We start from the raw sequence: 26,949 nt of genomic DNA, 5'->3' as shown, positions 1-26,949 counted from the left end.
TACCCGGGCTCATCGATCTTTATTGCAGTATTTCATTTTTGTTTACACAACACGCACGTTTGTTCTGCTTTTCTGAGAACACAGGAACCTACAAGCAAATTAAAGAATGGAGGGCATAAAATGAAGCGTGTACAAATTCAAACTACATGAAACGGCGAATTACAGAAGCATTTTCTGGTGATCATCGTCGTATTGTAGAGCTGCCAATTGTTAGCTAAAAATGACTCCAACATGACAAACCGCACCTGCTTCCGAAACAAAATCATACTCTCCTCTCGTGAAGGTTGGAGGCCTGTTCTGTGCAAATATTCTGTATGCTTTTGGACATCTACATGTCGCTTACGCAGAATTCTTTTGTCCAAATCACCCTGTTTTACTAAAAGATTTAATTATGTACACTATGTACAAACATGCACTGGGGCTACATCGCCATTCAGTGCCTTGCTTCGCTTGTGCTTGCATTGCAGAACCCTCGGAGCGAACCGGTCTTCCGACTGCGTGGGAAGAACAAATTTGGTCTTTGTAGGAACAAAACCACCAACATTTGAACAATTTCATTATAAAAAAATAACTCATTATTTTTCATATTGAATGTCGTGTCTGGCTGTTAATTGGAACAGCAGCGGGCCTCATTTCTGAGAAAGCTAAGCCGGCACTTTGAAAGTGTTGCATCTTTTACTTGCGTCACAAAGATTTCAATGCATTTTAGTTTCCTTTACAGCACCACCTGTAATCTCTCCGTTTAAAGATGTTTTGAGAAAGAAGTTTTTTTTGTTTGTTTTTTTTAATGGCTAACACTTAAGCCTGTTGTATGCACAAAGAATATTGAATTTTTTTTTTTTTTTTTATCAAAGAAGTCTCTGTAAGCAGAAGCAATCTCACTATAAAAACCAAATGCAGGTTGGAACCGAAACACTCAGAAGGCAGAAGGTCAAGATGAAAAAATGCAAAACGGCTGCTTGGAGCTTGACGGCAGGTAATTGTCTAACTCTGACATCGTCCGATTTGATGGATTTTACGCTCCTCCGACTTAGAGCCTCTTTGTGTCATTAATGTGTCTCTCATTCTCTTCTTGAATGCGTGAAATGTTTTGTTTCCCTCTTCTCTCTGTCGCTTTCTCACTTCGTAAGATCCAAGCTCATCTGAAAGAATGCGATTTATGCAAAAAAGCCAAAAAAAAAAACAAAACAAAAAAAAGTCCAGTGTAAAAAAACAAACAAAAACAAAAAAACAAAACTTGACAAAATGAAATAAAAAAAAAATATCTATTTTAAATAAAACTTCTTCCACATTTTTACAGGATCAATTCATAGAGCAGGAAGCAGCCATGTCCCGTTAACTTTCCCCATGGACTACGTGGCGAACTGCTGATAAAACGCCAGCTTGACCCTCTCGATGTGGTGGCACAGCTTTATGGCCGGTCCCAGCTTCAGGTCCATGCACTCCTGCACCGTCGGGAGGTTCAGCAGCAGAAGGGCCTGACCGTCGATCTCCTGCAAACACACATTTTCCACGCGAGATGAAACTTCTGCGTCATTTCTGATATCGCCCCTCTGAAGCTAAAATCCGATGTGAAGCTAGTCGAAACCTGTGGGGAGCCGTGTATCCCCGCTTTTTTTTACCTGATCCAAGAAAATCCTCGCGAGAGGTGCGCAGTCGGTGGTCCGGATGAAGCGCACCACATCAGAGACGCTCCACTCCAGCGGGCTCGTGTCCAGACACAGCTTCTGAGGAGGCTCGACCTTTGATGTCTGGAGAAACACAGATACGGAGAGTCAGGCCGAGATCTCACACAGCTGGAAAAAAATGGCACTGGACATACACACTTTCGACATGAAATAACACTTTAGTCACACTAGTTATCTGGAAAACTTTTGAGAATGTGCCTTTCAAGTGGTAACTAGAGGTTGTTTTGTTTTGCTAACTTCAAAGTATGTGGGATACTGAAATAGTGTTAATTTTTCTGAAAAAAGAAATGTACAAACGACTCCACGTCATCCTCGATACGCCGTCCCTGTTGTGAAACAAGGTGGTGGCTGCATCATGCTGTGGGAATGCGCCAATTCAGCACAGACAGGTCCATAAACTACACACTTTTCAGATTTTAATTTGTAAAAAAAAAAAAAAAGCATGAAATGTATTTATTATTGTGTTCCAACTTCAGAATTATTCTGTGTCGTTTAGTTCTATCTCCTGAAATCCCAGCGAAGACACAGAAATGTGTTGTTTGTAACTTGGTGAGATTGGCACCCGGGTTTTCAATTTTTCAGATAACTGAACACTGGAAGTAGACAATTTTTTTGTATTTTTATTCTCATCACCTTGGGTGAAGGAGGGTGGTTTTCGTCATCGGAGAAGGAAGGCGAGCGGGGTTTCCGCCGTCTCCGTGAGGGCCTGGGTGTCGGCGGCGGGGAGGGCGACGGCGTGGCGGGCTGAGATTTCTCGACAGATTGCTCAGAGTCATCTTGGAGGTCGTCCTGCAGCTCAGAGCCGGTGTCCTCGCTCAGGGAGTCATCTTCATCCAAGTCTTCCTCTTCTCCACTGCCCTGTGGGTCGAGATGAGCACAAGTGTGTCGGGACAAGCGTGCGATCATTCCCAGAACTGATGGAAAATGCTCGTTTCCTTTACCTGTGGGGAGCCGGCAGGCGTGTTGTCCACCGATGCCGAGGAGCGCCTCTTCTTGTGGACGAAGAGCTGCTTCCTCCTCTTCCTCCTGCGGCCCCTCCTCTTCACTCCACCCTCCAGGTTGGTGTGACCACCAGGTGGGCGGCCGACACGTTTGCTCTTCTTCTTCCCGCAGTAATATGCTGGTGAGAAGACAACATGGCAGCTCTGAAACGTTGCATTCTACATTGAGCGTGAAATTAATATATTACCGGGAGGGACGCAAACAAACATCAGTCTGTGACTTCTATTATTCCCCAAGGGAACCAACAAACATTTGGGAAATCGGAAAAATATGCAAATTTATTGCATCAGCTTGTTCTCGCCAAATCTGTGAGGCAGCTGCAGTTTATTTTGAGACATGTGACTGAAAACAAAGCTGTTCTGTACAAGCAGTGCAGCATGTTACTGAAAAAAATCTTTCAAGTGTGAATACCAGGATAAAATGTGCATGCTTGCCATTTTTCAAGATGGCCGCATTTTTTTTTTTTATCCTTTCAAACCAACTGTTGTCATAAAACGCTAAATGTTTTCATGACTCGGATGAAGTCTCACACTAATGGACGACTGGAAGGAGATGAAGATGTGCAACAGACAAAGAGACAGTCATCTTCTTGTTTAGCTTTCATAAAATTTTTAAATGTGTTTAGCGATTTAGCATTAGCAGAGCTAAGATCCTTGTTGCTAGCTTTTTGGTTAGATGTGCGCTAACGACTGCCAACATATATATATTATATAGTCTCCAAAGAAACTAATGTCGGCCATTTTGTCGGCCACCTGAAAAAGAAAGCACAAGTTCAAGAGAACAAATCTGATTTCTGTGGATTATAACATTTAGGCTACGATTTGACACCAAACACATTCATTGGTGGTTCTAGTGCAAAAATAATTTTTTCATGTCAGGCATGTTGGGAAAAAAATAAATAAAATAAAAAATAGAATCAGTAAATATGATTTCTACGGGTCCAGCTGAGTCTGATTTGACACCGAAAGATTCATTTGTGATAAATATTGGCAAATTTTCTTTGACAGCCGTGGCAGCGACCATCTTGAATTTTTCAGTGGCTAATATTTTTTGTTTTTTTTCAAAAAAAAAAAAAAAAAAAAAAAAGGCAGCTTGTGGAAACATCTGTGCCGAATTAGGTTCCTGTTTCCCCATATGAAAGATTTTGCTGAAATATTCAACTACCTGCTGCACTAAATGTGAACAAAACTTATTCAGACATTTCTGCCTAATTTTTTTCCCAACTTTTCAAATAAGCATCTCTAAAGCTCTGTAAAAGTGTTAAAATGTAAACATTACGAGATAAACCCTTTGTGGTCATAAACACCTACTGTATTTGGTCTTGGTGAGGACAGAGCAGTTCTCTGAACAGTGCTCCAGAACCATGCGAGGTCCAAACAGGTTGGGGCAGCACTCCAGCTTGACGCAAGTCTTCCTGCAGAAGTCTGCCACACGATCGGCTGTGCGGACGATTTCCACGGTGGCCCGGTAGCTCTTCCCTTTGTACCTTATTCATAAAGAAAGATACTCGTAAAGAGACAAAACAGTGGTGTTTCTTCCACAAATACAAAGATTGCATCGCTAAGGGGGAGGAGACTTCTTACTCAACAACAAACAAAGTGTGTCAGACCCTTTTTCAGACTCCTGCTTCGATTGAACCTGATCAAAGTAAGCTACCTAGACCGGCGAGGTCACGTTAAGTCCCCTAGGAGCGATCGGCGCCATAACGACTTCACAGGAGGAGCCTGAGCAGCAGCTGTATTGTGCTGAAAACACTTGTGCTTGTGCTTAATCCACAGCGCGCCTTCAAACAGGCCAGCTGCGAACCCTCGTGCGATTTTAGGAAGTTCTCCGAGGTGCCGAGTCGAGCCGAGATTAAAAAGCGTTTCTTCTCACTTGGCTTTGAGTGTCTCTCCGTGGCCTTGCCAGCGGCTCTCCTGATCCAGCTGCAGCTCCCTCAGCACACGGCTCGGCTTGTACGCGGAGTTTATCAGCAGGGTCAGCACCTAGGCACAAAAGGAAACGGTTGCAACACTTCAGATTCGCAGTATCTCAAAAGACCAATGTGTCGAGTCACGATTGTTATCAGCAAGGCTTGTTGTTTGTGTGCCAGCGACAGGCGCTCGACATTTTATAACAGGAATATTCCTCGAGTTTAACCAAAACAGTTGTACAAGACAAATGCTAACTGAAGCATCCCAACTAAAAGGGACAGAACTGGCCTTCCGCTTCATAGCATTTGCAGTGTTAAGCATTTCTGCAAAGCATGTTTAACATCTACTAATCCGCCTCCCACACAGACATCATTAGCTGTATCAGGAAACATTTTAGCAGGCGTCGGACCGGTGCTCTGCTCTCGCGTGTTGAGAATGCGGTTGTGTTTCCCTTTTTCCTCTCAAAATGCGCTACAAAAACAGCAACTTAAGCAGCCGAGAAGTTCATTTCAGAGCACTTCCTTTGTCAAAAGCTGTGAGTCAAGTGGTGAGCGGCAAGAGCATTCCCCCCACTCCCCCCCCCTGAACAAAGATAACATCTAATTTTGGAAAAGCAGGTTGTTTTGATGTGGGGTGAACTCTTGGTAGCAAGTTTAATTTAATAAAAAATTCTAAATAATACGCTTAGTGCCATGTGACATGAAGATACCGCTGTAACATGAAGTACGGGCCAAACACTTGGCTGCACTGACCACGTCGGTCAATGTTGATGGACGCCCAGACAAAGCAGAGTCAGGAAGTGGGATTTAAAAAAAAAAAGCCACAAAACACAAATAAAAATATGCTGAACTTTGTAGGTTTCAGGTGTCAAATTGTGAGAGAGGCTACGAACACTTTTGTGAGGCACTTTGTCTTCTACTTTGTGTGTTGGTATTGTGTGTTACTTTCCTCACCTCTTTAAGAACGAGGACGCAGTTCCCCGGACCGATAAACTGAGGCAGCTCTGAGATGCGGCCTTTGTTGAGGTACGGCCCGGAGAAGCAGCGATGGTTGAAATAGATCTTCGGACAGCAGTATTTACCGTTGCCCTGTCCTGTTCGCCGAGATCGCAGGTTAGTGACAAAACAGCCACAGGCCACAGCCGACCAGTCACTAAACCGCAGCATAGCTGGACATCCTAAGACGTACTCACCCCCCGTCTCAGACTGATTGGCAATCTGCTGCTTGACGGCGTCGGGAGATGAAGACTTAGGGGGAGTCCTGCTGTAAAAACAGCAGAAACTCAGCAAGAAGTTGACAGACTGATCAATAATACACCTATACTTGACTGATACTCACTGCTTCTCTGGCTGCACCACGGCAATTTTTCTTTCTTTCTCTACTAAAAAGAAAATCCAGTAAAAACAAACAGCGGTCAGGATGAGCCTCAGTGGGCAGTGAGTCGGTGTTTCGACGTCAGCTACATAGCGATCAGGAGGATCAGCTGTGTCGGCCGACGTCGTTTACCTGAGGGCTTGATGGGGTAGACCAGCGGGTAGCCGTTGGTCTCACACCAGCTGACGGGGAAAATGTCAAGCGAATCCATGTGAACTATCAGCTCCGGCATTGGCTGCTTCAGACCTGCGAACCACGAGCAGCGATGTGAGCACGTCACTTCCTGTGACAAGTCAGGTCTTAAAATCCTAAAAAGTCGTCCTTCACCAAGACCAGTTGGAAGTGATTTATTACACCGAAAATGTTGTTACGTCGGGATGCTTTTTAAAGTTATCAAATATAGCTTGTTGGGAACTAAAACAAGAGTTTGAACATTGATAAAAGATTTTTTTTTCATTGATTCTAAAATCATTTTGTAAAAAATTGTCACTGGTACAAAATATTCTCGAGATGCTATTTTTAATAAAAATGCAAATATGATATGTGAGATGGGTTTTTGTTGGGTTGCAACTGTATGAATTCTTCTTTGTGGCATTTTTTGCTTGAAATATGTCAGAAATAATAAACCGTTTGAGTTTACTCAGCGTAGGAAGAGAAATCTGTTTAATCTGGACGCATCTGGCATGGACCATTTTCAGTAAAAATAAAATGAAATAAAATGTGGGGAGCTAAAAAAAATCAACAAACAAACAAAAGGCTTTAAAAGGGATTTCTGAATAATGCATAACATTTGGTTTCTTTATTGATTCTTCTTGGTATTTTTGATTTTTTCTTCACTGATTTTATTTTTTTTATTTTTTTTTACAGGCAAGGCAGTTATTTTTCTTGCTGAAAGAAATATTCACATTTGTGGAACTAACAAGGATTTTCAATATTTAATTAATCAAATATTCAGTTTTAACTTTTATAGTGTTTATTAACTTTAACCGGTTGGCTTTTATTCAGAAATATAATGTTACATCGAAGTAAAATATGCCTTTTTTTCTTCTATGCTGAGTCATTTCAGGAGAATTAAGTAATTAAAAACATTTAAAGTCAAATTTAATTCATTGTTTTGTTTTCTAGTCTAACATACAGTATTGTTTACTGCACAGAAAAAATGAACAAACCCCAAAAACTTTATTTATCTTTCTTAAACAAACTGAACAGTTTTCCTCCCCCCGTCCCCTGTCTCACCTTCCAGGCTAAGCCAGAGGTATTGCCCTTTGACCCTGGTGACAGTCGCCACGTGAATGTTCTCGGGTGACAGTGGGTTGACGGCCTCTAGTTTCATGGCCTCTTTGAAGCCGTGTTCGCCCTGCTCCTGTGAAGACCAGAGCAACAGAACAATTTTAGTCCAACAGCTGACGCTGCAAAAACAAAGCGGCGCCGACGAAAATCAGATTTTTATCGCCGCCGTTTCTTTACGCTGCCGGTCGCACGGATACAATCTCGTTATCTCCGTTTCGTCCTTTCTGAACGTTTGTGAGGGAAGACAAAAGTTTGGGCCGGACAGCAAAAAAAAAAAAATCTTTTAAGCAGCCCAGATAAAGATGTGAAAAAAACAACAAAGCTTTAAAATAAACTCATATTTACTGCACCAACGTCACTGGTGGCAAAATGATTAGTATGCCCAATCGTTTTGGCTTTATTAGACGTCTTAATAAAGAAAAGCTGAATGCAACAGAGGCTTCCTGTGGCAATATAATGTGCGAAAGAGGAAAATTTCTTCTCACCAAGTCTCCATAACAACAATTAGATGCCATTTACGTAACAAGCAGTTGTTATGCAGGGCATCACAAATGTAGAGTTTGGCAACAAACTTTGTCGAAGTGAAATAAAACAGAAAAGCTCCTGTTCACACCGTTAAATATGGCGGCTGACCTGTCACGCTGCAGCAAGGTTTCTCTTCCAAAAGCTCCTGGAGCCTTGTGAAATCATTGAAAAACATTTTAAATACAAATACGGTTCACGTTACCAAACTAATAATGTATCGTCGTTGGTCGGTTAACAGGAAAATGGTCTGAAACGTTTGGGCCGAATAAACACTCAAATGGTTCCCTGAACTAATGTATTTTCTGAAAAGAACCATTTTACAACAGAATGTATGTAAGATTTCCAATACAGCTGAGCGATTTTATGGCTTCAAAATGAAATCTCCAGGTCTGATTTTAAATGATTTCCTTCTCCCTCGCCTTCTTTTCTAAAAAAGTGTTTTTGTTTTTTTTTATTTCACTAATCCCTTTTGTGAGTTGTGTGACAGAGCATTAGGGCCAGTCTATGAAAATTTGTGTTTATTTAGGAGAATATATTGATGATATTAGCAGAATAAAGATACAATTTCACCAGAAGAGCCTCTTAAAATTGGAAGAAAAAAAGTTACTTTATCGACAAAAAAGAGTAGATAAATTAATGCTTTGCTATTTTTTGTGTAGGAGTTTTCCTAAAATTAGATTAGGACACCACTGTCCTAATCTTGGTAATATTACGACTTTATTCTCATATTATTACCACTGTCTTCTTCTAACATTGACTTCATTTTCATTAAAAATAAAAAATCTTTGCCTGATCCCTATATATTGTCAGAGTTGACCTGAATTCAAATAAACAGATGCTGTAAAACAAGATGGCCGCCGTGGGCATGCTGACTCTCTTCACTACGGAAACCCAAGGAGTGCGTTGATGAAAAAAAAAATCTAAAAATGTAATCTTCAAAAGATGTGATTAATAGCTAAAGGTTTCCAGTAGAACAAGTCTAGACCTTCTTGTTGTTTTTGATTAAAAACGCCATAAAGCCTTGAGCTACCAATCTAATAAACCGTTTACAACTCTCCTCCGTTCTTTTGTCAAGCATTAGGAACATTTTATGTAATATGTAAACAGCTTGTTTTCATTTGAATTGCAATGTTGAAAATCAATATTTCTCTCTTTTAACGAAAAGCTGTTCTTGTTTTAACGCTGATTAACAGAAGGAGTGCCAGTAAATGTCTGAATAAGGCTAAGATTTGATTTTTGTTTGTTTCTACTGTAAAAAAGATTCTACTTAGGGAAAAAGCCAAGTTAATTTTATGGCTTTTTAATCATGAGAACTAGGTTTTTTCACACATCTGCAGTAGATAAACCAAACTCCAACAGTACGTGGAACGGTGTTTAATCTGTAATAACCAACAGGCAGCACTGGACTCAAACCCATCCATATGGAAAGGTACTGACACCCTGACTGGTGAAACTGCAGCTGCAAACCTCAAAAAGTCATGCTGTTGTTTTTTTTTATTTTTTTATCTGTATCCAGTACATATATTTACTTAAATTCAAATACAATCATCTTTCCGCCTCATTTGGTCATAATGATGAACAGCACTCAGCTCCAGCTGGGTCTGAAGGACTTCATTTGCACATGCCCACTTCATTTCTTTAGGCCACATTTAGCACAGCCTTAACAAGACAGAAATAAACCCTTCATATAAAAAAAAAAATCATAGATCATCACAACACTTAATCGCCATTTTCAGGTCAGTGAGGAGCACAGTTTTTACACGACAGGTCGCCAGACGGAAAACGACTCACAACGGGGAAGCAATGCTGAGGAGCGGCCTCGGCCTCGCACTGCTTCAGGTAGTCGGCCCAGTCAAAGTCAGAGCCCTGGAAACCTGTTTGCAGTGAAGGAGAGACAAAAAGACAAGGAGGCAGGTGAGTTGAGCTGAGAGAAGAAGGGAGGGAGAATCTAGAGTGAGACAGTGAAGAGAGCAGACCTGGTGGGGGGCTGAGGGGCAGCCCGTTCTTCAGACTCCACTGCGCTGGGAATATGCCCGGACTGTCTCTGTGACAGAGGAAGGATCGTCCCGCGGCCTCCGACTCCTCTATTCCACAGAGGTCGTCCATCGTCACCAGGAAGTATTTCTCATCAAACACCTGGTAAACAAAGAAGGAGATGAAAAGTGTGTAAACGTATGGAAACTTCAACGTTTACACACTGCCGGTGCGTGTCTGTGTTAACATTTGGTTAAAAAGAGCTTGTTCTTCATTCGGTGAGGTTACCCTCAGTGGGTAGAGTGCCCAGAAATTTTATTCAGGTGAGAGTAGCAACACAATAAAGTTACTCAGGTAAAAGTAAAAAGTGAAGTGTAGTTAAAAATACTCCTAAAAGTAGATTTTTCCAAAAGATTGCTCAAGTAAATGGAACAGAGTAAATGTAACTAGTTACTACCTGCCTCTGGTGCCAATCAACGAGCATTATGTGGACGACTGAAGTTATGAATATAAATATATGTAGGTAATAATAAAGGCAATAATAAACACAAACATCAGCGAGGACCATGCTGCATAGGAGAAACGAGAGCCGCCGTTACCTTAGTGACAGTCGCAGGCCTGATGGAAATCGGTGCCGCCGGGTCAACAGCTTCTAGTTTCATCCCGTCTTTAAAACAATGATCTGCGACAGCGGGCTGATCCTGAGCGAGACACCCAGAACACACACTCTGTGTGAGTCCGTTTCAGAAGCACGCACTCGAAGACGTGATCAAATTATCGCCGCCGGATAAACAGACGCGTTTCGGTAAAACGCACAAAAAGCGGCGCTGGCGTTACCTTAGCGAGCTCTGCCGTCAAAGCGTCGTCCTCGGGAAGGTCGCTAATCCGCTGCCTCACCTCCTCCCACTCCTCCTCGGATCGCAGCGCCAGCAGCTCTGGAGAAAATAAATCCACAACAATCAGCTGCTGGAGTATAAAGAACAGCTATTGTTGCTTAATTATATATATATATAAGGGTGTTGTTTTTTTGTTGTAGTTATTCTTGTTGTGCTGTTTTTTTGGGGGGAAAAAACAGTTTAAAAATACCAGTTAGAGGACAGTAAAACTGTCATGTGTCTTTTCATAGTTTGGTGCAAAATGTAATTGTAAAATGTAAAATGCATTGTTTCTGTGAGAAAGTGCTGCGTTTCCACTGATAATGCAGTAAATTATGAATATTTATCAGATTATGAATGCGACTCGAATGCTTCGGTTCAGGCAAAACTGACCTTTGACAAGACTCGGTAAAGACATCGTGATGTTATTGCTGATATTCTTTAACGTAAAAATGGCACATGGATGTTCGCTTATGACAAAGCAAAATGTTTGGGTATGACACAACTCGCTTCAATTTCCAACCATTTCTAATTAATTGAATACATTCCTGAACATTTCCAGAATTTGCCAGCTAAATTTCCCACAGAAAGTTTGTAAAAATGCTTGCTGGCTCTTTGCAGCCCTAATCTGTGGTCAGGATTTCAGCAGTTATCTGTGTAGCTACCATTTACAGCGGCTAAAACTGATGTCACTCTGAGTGAGCAGCATATGTTGTTTATGGTCGCAACAACATGTGCGTACTGTTTGTTGGCTCATCTAGAGAGATGAGAGGAGAACAACTTCTACTATTTTTAGAAAGGTGACACAAGGCAAAGGCTCTAGGTGAAGCACAGGGATGTTTTACACCAACATGTATTGTTGTAATGGACCAGAGGTGTACACCAGGGAAGACATGATTTTTATTTTATGTATTTTTTATTTTTTACTAATGCAAGCTGTTTGAGAACGGTAATACGCCACTACCAGAACCCAGTCTGATACTTTGTTGCAATTGAAAACACAGAACGAGTTCAAACTCACTCACTAATGACATTTCTGACATTGAAGTATCAGTTTGTATGGAGAACCACAGAGCTCTTGTCAACAAGGCTTTAATCCATTTGCTAGGCTAATGTTAGCATGTTTTCTCTCTGTTTTGATTGTTAGATTCTTTTGTGCAGACACAACTTAGAAAAAAAGTTTGTTCTTTGCCTTCATAAACAAAGCACTTTGCATTCTAGATCATAACATTTAGTGCTTTATCTCCCTTTTACACCGATTTCCCCTCCCCACAGTAATAGCCTCGCAGCTAATCTGACACAACCTGGAGGCCACAGCGGCCAATACTGTTTTTTTTCTCACTGTGATTGTAGTAATGATTGATTTTGGTTGGGAAAACCAACATTGGCTAGAAAAAACTAAACTTTACTAAGTCAGCTGAGTCATGTGCCTGGCCATGAATGCACTTCTTTCTGCAAGCCAGAAAACTAAGAAGAACAATAGAAGGGCAAGATGATCACATGGATGATCACATGGTCACAATCTGAACATGTCTGAGCTGAGCATCAACAAAAGAGGTTAAAAATTCTTTACACTGTAGTTTAATATAAAGGAAACTCATTTTAGATCACATTTTACAGTCGTTTACTAGCAAACAGTTATTCTTATTTTTGTTTTTTACCAAAATAATGAAAAAAATTCACAACGCTTCAGTTTGTCACAATGACATAACTAATGCCAACTTGCCTCATACTTTTGCTTTAAACCTGGATAATAACATGTTTTAAAGTCAGTAAATTACAGATTGCCTGTTACTAATGTGTGATATTTCTGGAGTGAACCACAAACAGATCCCAGCAATATTCTGTATGCATCATCCCACCTCTATTTCTTAATACCTAGATAATAACACTCTCCTTTTTGTTTTGTAAACTGTAAACTTTGTTTGGCTACACAAAGTTTAGCTAAAACCTCATTTTGTTATATATTTTGAGTTTCACTTCTCCCTACTTTCTGCTTCTTGCTTCTGTAAGCAGTGTCCAAATGTATAAAAAAAAACTACATTAGCACAAAAAAAAGGGGGCCTGACATTAAAAATCAATAAGCCTTTAGCTGTAGTGGCAGTAGAAGAGAAACCAGCTGTGTCATCACGTACAGTGTACAGCCATTAGGGCTTTTTTATATTTTGCATACAAACAAGATCGTATTTACAGGCTGCAGTCCTGAAAATTGCTCTAATCATGAATGGAAAACTAATTTCAAGCTCTACTGGGTCACTGTCCCTTTATTTTCTTGTCAGTGCTGAAGAACAAACACGCTGAATGCAGTTAGTGATCAAACGATTTCTGTTACATTATGTTGTTTATATTTTCATAAACATCCATTAGACTCATGCCTTTTCCCCTCAAAACTACAGAACTCGAGAGCCGCTGACCTGAAGGAGGCCTCAGGGTGCAGCCCTGCTCTTTAGCCCAGCCGGGTGGGTGCAGGCGTGGGTGGAGGTAGAAGAGCCAGAGGGTAGCAGGCGTGTCCGGGAGGCCCTCGGTGCCCAGCAGGCGCAGCTTCAGCCTCCCGCCGACGTTTTCCTCCACCTCGGCGCCCCAGGCCGACCGCGGGTCCACGCCGTCCTGGAGCTCCACGTAGCATCCGGCGGTCAGGAGCTCCACCGGGTCTCTGCCGCGCTGGGGCTGAGGAGCGAGAGAGGTCGTGAATGCGGACGCGCGCCTCGGCATGGAGAGGGAGAACGCGGCACGTGTGACTCAGTGGCAGGACCGAAGTTCGGCCGCTGGAAGCCAACTAACAGCGGTGAAGAATTTCACAGGTTGCTCATCCTGCGAATGTGCTTTCAGCGTCTCGGCCTTAGTGGTGTAAACAAACGCTCAGTTTGGCCTGCGTTTTACCAACTGCATGCGAGTCGCACATTTTACTGCAGACGCAAAACCTCATTTAGTTCAGGCTGGAGCTTTTCATGCACTGCAAAAACACAAAATATTACAGAGTATTTTTGGCCTAGTTTCTAGTGCAAATGTCTTAGTGAACCAGAAATAATACAACATTAACTTACAGGTAACTTTTCAGCAAGATATAGGAGCTTTAAGTCAATAACTCCTTAATATTACTGAAAAAGTACAAGATATAAGTTCAGCAGTCTGCAGGTGGAGCAAGACTTTTTAACTTATAATATGAGAAAAATGTCTTGTTGCACTGAAAAATTATTTCACTTGTAACTAGTAGTTTTCCGTCAATATTAAGGAGTTACTGACTTGACAAAAGCGCACACTTCTCACTGAAAAGTTACTTGTAAGTTAGTACACTCGAAATAGGACAAAAAACTAAGATATTTGCACTGGGAACTCTACCAAAAACACTTGGTAAGATTTTGTGTTTTTGCATAGCGACAGGCACGCTCAGCGTGAAAGTTGCATCGACTACGAGTTTTCATACTGAAAGTAAAACAGAAAGTAAAACATCACAGTTTTACTTTGAATCGGTTGCTCTGATCACCTCAGGCTACAAACTGTCAGTTTTTCTTTTCTTTTTTCTCTCTCTCTCTAAGTCAGTGAGTTATAAATACTGAAGTCAACAGAGTAACAGCTCTCGTCTGACTTTATTGTGGGAACCTTCATATGCTAATTTAAACCTTACTGGCTGCTAGTATGTTGTTTAAAGGCAACAAACAGAAGCTTTCGTGATATTAAAGCTGGGCTCCTTTAGGAGTTTAAGGCTGAGCAGATGTTGTGAACCACTGCCTTACCATTTCCAGCAGACTGGCAGGCGCGCTGCACTCCTCAGCCAAGGCCTTCTCCAACATGGCCTCCCACTCTGGATGTTTCTCACGCACACCTACAGCAAAAGGTTCACAGACCACAGAGTTCAGGTCAGCCACCACAGGACCAGGAAGTCTTTAACAACACACACACACTCTTTTCCAGCTTTCATTTGTCACTCATCTAACTCTTAGCTAAGACAGTCAAAGCAAATTACTTTATTACAATATTTACTGATTTAGGATTTGGCCTTCTTTTTTTTTTTCTTCTTTCAAATAAAAATGCTAAAAAGAAGGTTGAAGGTAAACCATGTTTTACAGCTTCTTGAAATAAAAATGAACACAGCGCTTCACACCGTTTGGACTTCGCCACATTTTGTGTTATTACAAACAAAATGAGACAAAATGTCTCATAATGTCCAGCATCCTTTTGGGATTTAATACAACATAAAGTAGCATGTAATTGTGAAGTGGGCGGAAAATGTTACATGGTTTTAAAGGGACAGAACTAAAAGTACGGCAAAGGTAGGAATTCTGCTCCTTTTACTCTGATTTCCCTAAATAAAATCTGCACTCAAACAGCGGGTCAGTTATCGCCCAGGTGGTACGGCTGGAACGATTAATCAGATTCATCGTGAAGAACCCATTAAAGTAACTAACTAGCTTAGCAATCGATTAATCGTTAACTGAAGTATACAGGCTCTAAAAAAGGCCACTTGCTGAAAGAGCAACACAGTCAGAGCAGCAATTAAGACAAAAATATTCCCCCCAAAAATTGCATTTTGCATTTAAGAATAAAATGACCTTCTTTGAATGTTAATATAATAAGTGGCGGAGTTCAAATTCTGTAAATGAAATATCATATTGAGCACCTTTTGCTGGTTATTAATCGGTTAATCCAAAAATGTAATGAGCAGATCAGATTTTTATTTTCAATAAAATATTTATCACTTATTGTCCTTTTTCCTATTAATTATGCTCTACCATCTGTAGGTCTCACTTATAAATTCCAAACAAAGTACGTTGAGTTTGTGGCTCTAACACGTCACAAAGGAGAGGAATATTTCTTAAGGCAACTTTATGCTCTGAAAACAATCATAATAAATAAAGTTTTTTTTTTTTTTCATGCACCCTGATCAGAAGGAACAGCTCTAGCTAAAGACATCATAGTATTATGATGACATTATTCTCATCTCTAACCACAGATATCGGTGTCTGATGCGCCAAAACTGTTTTTAAAACTTTTCCAGTCCGACTGAGTCAGAACCAACAGCTCACCCTCGGGGGGTCTCATGGTCTTGCCATGCTGCCGGCTCCAGCCCAGCGGGTGGAGGTCCGCTGTCATGATGTCGCACCAGAAGTCGGCGCGGCGGTCGTCCTGGTAGCCCTCGTAGCGCAGCAGCAGCAGCTGGCCGCACGTGGTGATGATGGCGGCCACCCAGTAGGGGGCGTCGGCCTCTGAGCGGACGCACACCTCCAGCTTCATGCCCGGGGTCAGACCCGTCTGGAGTCCCTGGTCCACCTGAGGCACGACGAGAATTGTTAGGATTGTTTGAAATCAGCTGCAATCTACCGGAGTTCATGCAAATGAAGTCAATAAACTGACTTGAGTAGAGCTCCAATGTAGGCCTGCAACTAATGATTATTTTAGTAATTGATTATTCTGACGATTAATCGATTAATCGCATTTTTAAAAATGAGCACATTCTGCAGATTTTTCATTTAACCACTTAAGCCTTTTTTTATACAATATTAGAAATACAAGCAAAAAAATAAAGCAAAAACATTTTTACAGAAAAAAGTGCTTTCATTTTGTACAGTTTTGGCTTAATTAATGCTCTAAATATGTTGTTTTTTCAGCAAATAGCTTTTTTATTTGAGTCTGCAATTACTCCAATTACTCCGATTTCCTTCACAGATTCATTGCGATTAATCCGATTAATCGTTTGAGCGCAGCTTCAAGAAAACATCTTGTGAATTTTGTGTTCATATCTGGGAGGCTGACTCCAACTTATCATTTGAATGATATTTTCATATTACAACATAGTTTAACTAAGCTAAAAAAAAAAACAACAGAAAACCTTTCCACCTACATGTTTGAAGGCGTGATGGGGCACGGCCACGGCTTCCGTCTCCTCCAGGTAGTCGTCCCAGCTGAAGTCAGCCACATCCTGAGCACAGTCACCATCTGAAACGAACACACACACACACATTTATATTCATGTGCTCCTTTCCGGCAACTCGCTTTAAGCAGCCGCTCATAGAGAAGTTCCTACCAGAGTCGGGCGTCTCCTGGCTCATAGTGGTGGCCCCCTGGAGGCTGAGGCTCGGAGCGCTGAGAGGGAGCAGATGAGAAGGATTGTTCTCCAGCGAGAGCGAGCGAATCAGACAAAACCGCTCCGAAGACCTAGCAAGAGAGGAGAATGATAGATCTTCAGCCGGTTCGGTGTTCTCTCTTGTCCACTGTCCCTCTGCTTTTGCTGAGCCAAATGATGACTGAAATTATTTTCGGCATAAGATACGCGAGATGCCATTTCTACTTTATAGCAATAGACATGCCAGACCGTAAGGCGCAGGGGTTAAGCACAACCCACAGGAGGAGGCCTTAGTCCTCAACGCGGCGGTCGCAGGTTTGATTCCCGGCCTGGTGATTTGCTCTCTCTCTTTACCCACTTTCCTATCTCAGCACTTTCAAATAAAGGCCACTGGAGCAAAAAAAACAACAAAAAAACAAAACAAAAAGAACTGCAATGATGCATGCAATAATAAATCAATAAAAATAAATATCGCGATAGAAATGTGATCGATGTCAATAGATAAAACATCTGATAGATTCAATATTGACTGAACTCTGATCCAAAACCGCACAGCATTCTGGGGGATGTAGGCAGAGGAAGAGCTTAAGTTGCAAAAAGATGCAGGTTTAATTTCATATCAGAAACAAACTTCTGGATTGGATTAAAATAATATCGGATACGGATACCGAATGTTTTCCAACAAACCTCTGAGGCCTTCACAGAACAACTGCTTCTAAACAGATTCACTTAAACACAAGCAAGACTCTCATTCTATAAGAATATCTAATAATAAGGTGACTTCTGAAGCCTGTTTGTGGAAATGAATGTTATCAGAGTATTGAAAGCACATGCATGCCACACTTTTCAGGTTTGCTTCCACTTTATACGTAGCGGCTGGTGGAATATCAGCCTCAAAACAAAGAGAATTTCTGCTGCCTTAATTTGCAGCTTTTTTCAGAAAGTACAAAACGAAGGAGTGCTGACTTTTGCTGAACAATGCTGCCAAATCTTAAGTCAGAACATTAATATTCCAAAAGCTTCTCTTCTGGCCCTGCACTTAGCACCTATGTAGCACCCCAGATGGCTGGAAAATTTAATCTCGCAAAGGAGTCGCTTCCACTGGTGAATCTGATTTCTTTTTCTTCTTTTTTTAAAAAAAATCTTAATTGGGAGCGTCTTTTTAGACGATTCAAACGGCGGCTTGACGTGAATGTGGATAGTTTTGACACACGGAGCTGACCCCCGGCCTGGCTGTGAAAAGCAGATGAAATAAGTTAAAGCAACAAGAGGCGGTGGCGGCGTGAATGCGAAAGGAGGGACAGGGTGAGCGCTGGTTTCGGCCTCGGCTCCATTCAGCCACGCTGTCAGCCTCGTCTTTGTCACATCTGACATCTCTATTAAAACAGGGGCCGCCGCCGAGGGCCGGGGGCCGACCCCCTCCCCGACCGCCGGACTGCCACGGCGACCCCGGTGCTCCACTGGGACCAGCGCCGCCTTTCACCCGCGACCCCGCACCAGACTTTCTCTGTCTCTTCCCCCCCGCCCTCCACACCTCCCAACTTTGACAAAAGACACACAAACCAGAGGTCCTCATTGTACTGGGAGGGGAGGGGAGTGCAGGGGGGGTTAGAAGAAGAGGAAAAAAAGAGCAGTTGAGAAAAAAGTATAATTGCTTGCTTTATGATAAAAAAAAAGTCAAAATAAAAAAACAACAAAATCAACACATTTCTGACTCTACCCTGGGTCGTTTTAACTTTCCTATACAAACGAGCCCCCTCTGCCAAAACACAAAATTTATTAAGTATTTTTGGTCTAGTTTCTATATCTTACAGTTTTCTACATCTTAGAATAATTGAAATAACACAAAACAAGCTTAAAAGAGACTTTTCAGGAAGAATTAGGAGCTCATTTTAAGTAAATAATTCCTTAATATTGATGAAAAAGTACTAGTTATAAGTATGTCATAATATTGGAAAAATATATGTCTTATTTCACTTGCAAACTATTTCACTTATAACTTGAACTTTTCCATCAATTATTGACTTAAAAACAAACTGCAAAAATACAAACTCTTACCAAGTATCTTTCGTCTAGTTTCTAGTGAAAAATATCTTAGTACACTTAAAATAAAATAAAACTGACTAACACATAACTTTTCAGCAACACATAGGAGCTAGTTCTAAGTCAATAATCCCTTATTATTGATGGAAAAACTACCACTCGTTTATAACAAGACATTTTTCACATGTTATAAGTGAAATAACAATGAATAAATGGATAAAGCACTTTTTAAAACTACATTAAGGAACCATTGACTTAAATCAAGCTCCTACAAAGTTACTTGTAAGTTAGCATACGTGAACTAAGACAAAGCTAAGATATTCACACAAGAGACTAAACCAAAAACAGTCGGTAAGGTTTTGTTTCTTTGCAGCGTCACTAAGCAGCGCGAGCCGTAGCTTTCTGCAGATGTTCGGCTGGTTTAGGCAGACAGGAAGAAAAGCAACTTCCCCGTTTTGCACGCAGCAGAGAGTGGTCTGCGTGGACCACAGCGAGCAAAGGTCCGCCTCGATCTCGCGCCAACCGACACTCTGACTGAACCCGAAAGACGAGAGCTTCCAAATGTGTACACACACACACTCACACACACACACACACGCCCACGCCAGGCACGAGGAGGCACTCAGAGGCAACAGGAGATCCACGCTGCACATCCCCTTTAACAAGCACTTACCGAATCATATCCTCATCAGCACTTAACAGTTCTAAAATAAATAAATAAAAACGCCTTTTTGAGCCTCCGACGTCCCCGGGTGGGGAAGAGCAACCCGATAACATGAACGTGCTACACAGACGGACGTCTCCCCGAACTCCACTTGGTGGCATCTGTAGCTCACCGGCGCTTGCTTTCCAATGTAAGTGGCGATCAGGCAGGGGAGAAACAAAAAAAGGGATTTTCTCCTGAAATTAGTGAAGCTGAAAAGTATTTATTCAGCCTGGGTCTACGAGAGATTCTCACAGTATGAAAACGATCACAGAATTTAGCGTTAAAAGCAAAATCAACTGTATGTGTAGAAGTGAGATGAGCTGATTGCATTTATTTAAAGAAAACTACCAACTGTTTCAACCTTTGCAAAGATGATATGTTGATTAATGAATGTAAAAGTTAATTATAAGTGATTCATTGGTTGTTTTAAATTCACAAACTTGAGCCAAAAAAAAGCAGATTTTCTGGTTGTTTTTTTTAGTAACCATAAAGTTTACATAATGGATATTAGCTGGCTAATTAGTCTCAAATGGAGCCAGCAGTTGTCTGTACTTAGCATGTTGAGGTAGCAGCTTCATCTTAACATGAGCTAAAAGTGGCAGCCTTCTAGTTTACAGCTTCCTTGTTTTCCCTTAAAAATGGCGGGGAAACTATAGCTCACTTCTAAACGGCAGTGCACAGCAACAGGTGTGGGAGGGGGTTCAATAACTGGCAACTTTAAGATCAAAAAACAAGAATAAAATCGTCTCTTTTTCAGATTTGGTGCGGCAAGGCATCTTTTTAGGGAAACTGTACGTTTTACTCATCGTTTATACGAGGCTCTGACTGCATGCAAAGTTTAAAAAGACTGCCGGAAACTTTCAAAATGCGTTTCTTATCACGATATGCAGGGGGAAAAAAAAGAAGCTAAAGAGTTATAGGTGTTTAGCTTTATGTCTGCTCGTCTCCTACTCCTTCGTGAAACGTGCTTTCACAAAGTTTAACTCTTAAAAAGTGAGCTCATTAACATATTTGCTTCTGCTATCGGACAGAATGTGACGCTGACTGAGACCCAGCCTGTTCTGTGGAGATTAGACAAGATGCTAAAAATGGGGAGGGAAGATCATTCAGACGGAGAGATTTTGAGGCTGCTCAGTAACCGACTAAATCGCCACGGATACCATAGTTCCAGAGTTCTTTATAAAAACTTAAAATACTCACCCAGATAAATCACTTCTTTCTTTTTTTAAATGAACTGCTCTCTGCACTGCGGTTGACTGAAATGTAACGCAGCCTCGGACTGAGCGGGAGGGGAGGCGGTAAGGTGTTGACAAAATGAAGGCAAGTCCCTGCACCGCCGGAGATGTTTTGGCATCAGTCCGCTACAGGACGACGGTATGATTCAGCCAAAAAAGGATAAAAGCAGGATTCATCAACAGTGAGGATACGAAGAACGCAAGTCTGCTTCACTTGAAGTTTCTCTGTTTCGTTTCCCCCCAAAATAATTTAGAAAGCATCACATTCGCCAGAAACCAAGATGTTAAATGGAAAAATGTAAGCTACTAGCAGTGAATCTGGGTTCCAGAGAGAAAGATGTTCCAAAAGGAAAAGGAAAAAACACACAAAAAAAACAGAGAAAAGGTCTTGTCCGCGAAGGCTTGTAATTACCGCTGCAAAATGATCCGGCACTGCCAATTTCTTTAATCACTCAGAGACCTTCCTGTGACACGACAAAAAAAAAAAAAAAAGAAAAAAAAGTTTGACTGGAACTAAAAAGCAAAGTATTGGACACAAAGGAGCAGAAGTGAATGAACCAGAGTAGAAAAATCCCTTCAGCAGAGAGTCACAGCCCTCATCTGCTTTTGTGTTTGTTGCATAGAAACAAGCCGCACGCTGCTATGATTTCAGAAAGGATGGGGCTCCAAGATAAAAAAAAAAACATCCTAAGAGTAGAATAAAAGGAAAATTATCACCTTTGAGAAATGTTTTTCTTTTTTTTTTTAAAAAAAAAAAAAGTAATGTTTTTATTTTAGTGAATGTCTCTTACCCAGACACTTTCCTACTCACAAAGCAGCCTTTTGTCATGGGAGAGAAATAGGAAACCGACAGGATTTTTTTTTATGTTTTTTTTTTTTTTTTTTTTTTTTAAAAACAACCTGTAATCTTAAATCATCCTAATATTACTGTTATCACTGCAGTTGTTGATGTTGCGCAACATATTACAAACAATACATTATTACAACTATCATTTCTAAAACCCAGCAGAGGTGTTCACTTAGAAATCTTTTTTTTTTTGTCTTTGATATCATTTCATTCCACTCTGGACATGCAGTTATTGTGACAACAGATCAAACTAAATGAAAGTAAACTGATACTTGGTGTATTTGCTGTGTTCGCTGTAAGAAAAATACAAGTATTTATGTCTTAAAAATCTTACCATTTCAATGTCTTTCATCAAACCATTCCTGGAAATACCAGAGTTGTGTTTTTTTTTTTTCTTCCCCCCATTATACAGAGCATAGCACCTGTTGCTGAGCACTGCCAGTCAGCTGGCCTATAAAAAAAACTTTGCTTAAAAGAAAGACAAATGTCACTGTTTGGAAAAACAAAAACAGAATATACGTGTGCTACACTTAGGTATGTGCCAACTCCACATAATAGAGTCAAAACAGCAAACACAGTAGCATTATTTTGGGCTAGTAATGTTATCTTCTTTTAGCAGAACAATGAAAGATTGTTGTTTCTCTTTTTTAATAGAAGAACATTATGCTATAACAAAAAAGTCTATTTGTCATGGTGATGATATTGTACTTTTATACTGAATCGTGAGAATCTAATAAGATACCTGTAGCTACTAGTTCACAGCAAGGAAATATTTTATATTCTAATGAACTTAAATAATGTGATATTGAATAGCATTTCTGGGAAGATGAGCTTCAAGTTTTAATTTGAGGAACCCTGATCAGACTTCTTTTTTTTTGGCCAATCTGGGTTTCACTTTACTTCCAGCTGTGACATGCAGAGTCCATGTTTTCCCCCCACTAACCCACTAGAAAAGATAAAAGAGAAAGGAATATGCAGCGGGTTCTTTGATGTCAGGTAGTAATTTGGAAACCCAACATAAAATGAAGGAACTACAAGATTATGTCTACTTATGCATCAAAGCACTTCTTTTCTAACAATTATATGACTTTTTATGAAGCTAAACAAAGCAGGGTAGCCATGTAAACAACGTTGGTCGATGTGCTCCTATGGGCTAAAATGGTGCGAGTTTTGATCCATTTAGTCGATATGACAAGAAAAAAAAATCGGATATTTTTCCACCGATCATGTCCGATATTGATATCTGGCTCATCGATTGGTGTTTTTTCTAGTTGAAATGCGTTTGGTTTTTCTACAAGATTTATTTTTTCCAAAATGTAACTACTCTAAACTTTAAAATAAAAAAAAAACCCTGATAAATTATGGTTGACAAATTACGTAGTTTTGGGGATATGAACAGCCAGGAGGCGACCGACATATGGAGCTCACACTTCATACGGAAATTTTAATAACTTCAACTTCCCCAACTGCATTAATATGGACAACATGTAGTGTAGTCTCTAAAAGTCACGAGCTGGCCTGCTTACACCCACTATATCTATTCATCCTGCTGCAACTTCAAGACCAAAAAAACACGATGGAGATAAATAAATAAATTAATTTAAAAAAACAAAACATTTTTGCCATCTGTTCAATAACAGATCTCGTGAACTTGCAGAGAAGCTGCTGCGGCACGTCAGTCGGAGCAGCGCGATGCCAGCGGATCACTCAAGTTGCACAATAGGGAAGTTAAGAGGCCACATGAATAATCGGTTGCTTTGAGTCAACGTGGAAAACGTCAACAGTTTAGTTCGTGCAACGCATCCTCGCGTTCACCAGCTTCTCAAACCCGCGTTTAGTTTATTTTGGCGATCGCCTCAGAGAAACGGATCGGATGAGGTCGTGCAACCTTCATTATGTAAGGCTTCGACGTTAGAAATATACGGAGTTCTTCAAGGCCAAATAAGTGGAAATTTCCACAGAATCTTTTAAGTGCTTTTAGCCTGAAGATTGCAACGCTTGTTCAGACTAACCGCTGAATTTAGAAACAGTGAGAGAGAGAGAGAGAGCGAGAGAGAGACAGAGAGAGAGAGATGGGGCCAAGAATGGCTTTTGCAGAGAGAGACTAACACTGCGCTGACGGTCCAACTTTCACAATGAGCAAAACATGACACGTACCGGATTAAAATGCGAACCCGGTGAATTAGAAACCCCGACCCGAAGCGTGTCAGGGCCGTGCGAGACTCTTTGGACACATGGTGGGACCGACTGTGTCCGAGTCAAGTTACTGAACGTCACGGCTGGGGAGCAATATAGGAGCAAGCTTGGTGAGCAATAAGGGCGCTTACACTCGACCGAAGCCGACTCATCTTTTTGAGAGACGGGAAAAAAGGCGAACGCGCGCCCACTGCACCAAACACCGTTGGGAAAACGTGAAAAACAACACAGAGTACGTGAATATTTAGTCGCCAAATTCCCCGCTTACCGATAAGTAGTTTTTCCAAGTCGGTTTTTTAGATGCCGTTCCTCTCCGCCTGCTCGCTCTCGCAGCAGTGTTAATCCAGCGTGAGTGAAAAAGCCGGAGTACCGGGGGAACCTTTCAAAATAAGACGGTCCGGTCGCAACCGCCATAGACGTACAGCCGTAGGCGCAGGTTTGGCTTCGTTGCTCCGTGGAAACGATAAGTCAGTGCGGCGCCATGTTGCGAGTGGCATGTCGCCTTGGAAACCAGCGCCAAGGCACTGCATACCGCTTGAAAGAAGCACAAAAGTTGACTATCAGCAAATAATGATGAGATATCCGGCCATTAATTATGTATTTTAGAACTAACACTTTAGACAAATCAATGCTTTAGGCCTACAAGTCAACGTATGTAATGCTCACTTATTTTAATTTACCTCCGAAAACCCAACAAAATAAATAAAATAATAATAACTTCTATAATAATAATAATAATAATAATAATAATGTTATTATTATATTCAGCATCGATGAACCATGTCATTGATGCCGATGACATGAGTTAAGGTGTTGGGTACAAACACACATTTGTGTGTTGTTATTACTATTGTTGTTGTTGTTCATCTACTACAACTATTTCCTCCTTTTTATTAGTGTCATTACTAACGCCAGTGTCTTTATGCTATCTCACACATTTCAGAGTGTAAGAACATGAGACCTTGGGATTTTATAGGTCTCAAACTACAGGTCAGAGTGACTCAAATTCAAATGCATTAGAACTTTTTTTTTCCAAACTACAGCTACTTCTACATTAAAATATTCGTGTAGATTAAATTATTCATAATGGCTGTGACAGACTTGCAATATGAATGTAATGTTTTATTTAACAGATGTGGTGTTTTATATAGTACTGATGATTTTTAAAGAGTTATCAGTAACTCTGAGGTTTCAGCAAAACGTTTTCCCTTTCTAGTTGGTCACATTAACAACAACTGAAACACAAAAGACAGCCAATGTAGCGTGTAAAATGATATAGTTTACATCACAATGTGCATTTTACGTGTCCAAAGAAAACGCTTGTCTTCAATATGGCGGCGACGTTGATGCTCACGCGGCTTCTACTCGTCAATATCTGTGGCGCCAACCGTCGCCTAGGCAACAAGCGGGGCCTTTACTGTGGAGGGTCGAGTCGCCGTACTTCCGTTAGCTTGACGCACTTTTCCTTCACGACCTCATTCCAATATGGCACAAGTGTCCACTGCGCATGTTCCGCCGCCTATATGCCTCTGAGCCTGGCTTCATCATCATCCCGACTTCCATCTTCACACACACATACACACACACACACAATAAAACATCTGACAAGCAGAGCGGAGACGGAAAATTATAACAAGCACACAAAATGAAAGAAAGACCCCGACATTTCCCGCTGACATTAATTTACAGTAACAGAAATGGTCGTCAGGGGGGGTTTTTTTTTTTTTTTTTTTAATCCCCAGCGGAATCTGGACTTATAGTTGATGGTTCAGCTGAAATTAACTGCTCACATACAGGCTAATCAGCCCACTTTCGATAAGTGTCGTATTGTTCCCATCAAAAGCAACACACTTCGAGATAAAGAAGTCGACGGAATGTTGTTAAAGATGAACGAGTTGCTTTGTTTTCCTTCCTTGTTCGATTTTTTAATTGGGAGGGGGGGAGGGGGGAGCATGTGATATAAAGATGAGGATGAGTTAGTACTTTTAATTAAATCACATCACAGCACTACACATTGTGATACCGAACAACACGCTGCACATGGATGACAAGTCGTATTTTGTTTTTTGTTGTTTTTTTGTTGTTTTTTTCGGAATAGAGGGCGGGAGAAACTGCTGGAAATATGCGTTGACAGTGTGAGTGCAACGCTCAAAGTCCGTCCATTTATCATTGCAAACGCGCTTCCTCAACCAAATAAGTGCATTTTCTCCTCTGTGAAACCCGCTCCTGTAGAACCGCGGAGCTGAAACACATTTTGTAGCTCACTCGAACGGTTAGTAAAAAGGCTTCTGCTGAAAAATAATCCTCCACAATAGACCAACCCTTCGTGTGTTATGACAAAAGGAGGAGAAAGAAAAAAGAGAACCCAGCCGATATGAATACACTCGGGTGGAATCAACCATAAAAATAAAACAAAGTGTCTCGCGAAGATAGTGGAAGAGCAATGAATTCATCAAAGGGGAAGGAATTTATTTCCTAATTTATTTATTTATTCAACAAAAGTAAAGGTGCTGCTGCTGTTGCGAAGCATTTTGGGAAAAAGGCGACACCAAATGAGAAGCTGCGTTTTTTGAGAGTAAACACATCATGCATCTTTGTTTTTGACTGTGCCATTTCCTAATAAGGATTATCCATCACAATTGTACTTCAACTTTAACGCTAAGGAAGGTTTAAACCATATGTTTGCGGGCAGAAATGTCTTTTAAAAATGAACACTGAGGTTTATGTACGCGCAGACTTCTGGTTTTGTTGGACATCCCGCGGGAAACGGTGAGACACCGCCGGGTCCAGACTGAGAGGATGTGGACAGGTCACACACGAGGCGTGCGCGACGCGAGCACGTTTCTTCCTCGTCTCCTCACCGACCAGGGAGCTGCAGGTCAGTTTGTGACCGCTAGATGGCAGCCTCGTTTTTTGTGTGATGAGTTGTGCTCGCAGGTTCCAAATCATCAGATTAGCGCTATGGAAAACATTTGAGCTGCGTTTGTCGAACTGCTTCTTCTTCTTCTTTTTTTTTTTTTTGTTTGTTTGAAGGAGAACAAAGAACTGAAACAGAATCAGATTGAACAGAGTGAGAAATTACAGAGAATTGTTCTTTTTTTAAATTACATTTTATCACACTGTAAAAGGTTAAACGTGATCCCATTTGTTTTATAGCATTTTCTTTAGAACTACCTTTCAGCATGTAGAAACACATAGATGTTTGTCACATATTTCTAAA

General features: G+C 41.0%; 1 protein-coding gene across 5 annotated transcripts; it reads right to left on the bottom strand.

Moving 5' to 3' along the window:
* Window positions 1-24,161, bottom strand: sfmbt1 (Scm like with four mbt domains 1). 5 transcript variants are annotated; one of them, XM_016677091.1, is made up of 21 exons: window positions 23,998-24,161; window positions 16,664-16,794; window positions 16,481-16,575; window positions 15,666-15,909; window positions 14,376-14,464; window positions 13,056-13,308; window positions 10,604-10,701; window positions 10,366-10,467; window positions 9,769-9,928; window positions 9,584-9,666; window positions 7,214-7,340; window positions 6,110-6,223; window positions 5,942-5,981; window positions 5,796-5,863; window positions 5,557-5,696; window positions 4,566-4,675; window positions 4,001-4,176; window positions 2,630-2,808; window positions 2,322-2,546; window positions 1,623-1,751; window positions 1-1,493 (listed from the first exon to the last, which is right to left on the bottom strand). In XM_016677091.1, the coding sequence occupies exons 1-21, from the start codon at window positions 24,141-24,143 to the stop codon at window positions 1,353-1,355; spliced, it is 2,850 nt and encodes a 949-aa protein (XP_016532577.1). In that variant the 5' UTR covers window positions 24,144-24,161; the 3' UTR covers window positions 1-1,352. The 5 variants fall into 5 exon arrangements, with proteins under 5 accessions (XP_016532577.1, XP_016532576.1, XP_007563403.2 ...); XM_016677090.1 differs by having other exon boundaries at window positions 5,942-5,984; window positions 23,998-24,160; XM_007563341.2 differs by having other exon boundaries at window positions 5,796-5,866; window positions 23,998-24,160.
* Window positions 24,162-26,949: the final 2,788 nt, after the last annotated feature.

Source organism: Poecilia formosa, unplaced genomic scaffold (assembly GCF_000485575.1).
Source record: "Poecilia formosa unplaced genomic scaffold, Poecilia_formosa-5.1.2 Scaffold147, whole genome shotgun sequence".
NCBI classification, from domain to species: domain Eukaryota; kingdom Metazoa; phylum Chordata; class Actinopteri; order Cyprinodontiformes; family Poeciliidae; genus Poecilia; species Poecilia formosa.
Note: the sequence above shows the minus strand (reverse complement) of the source record. Positions and strands in the feature narration are given on the sequence as shown.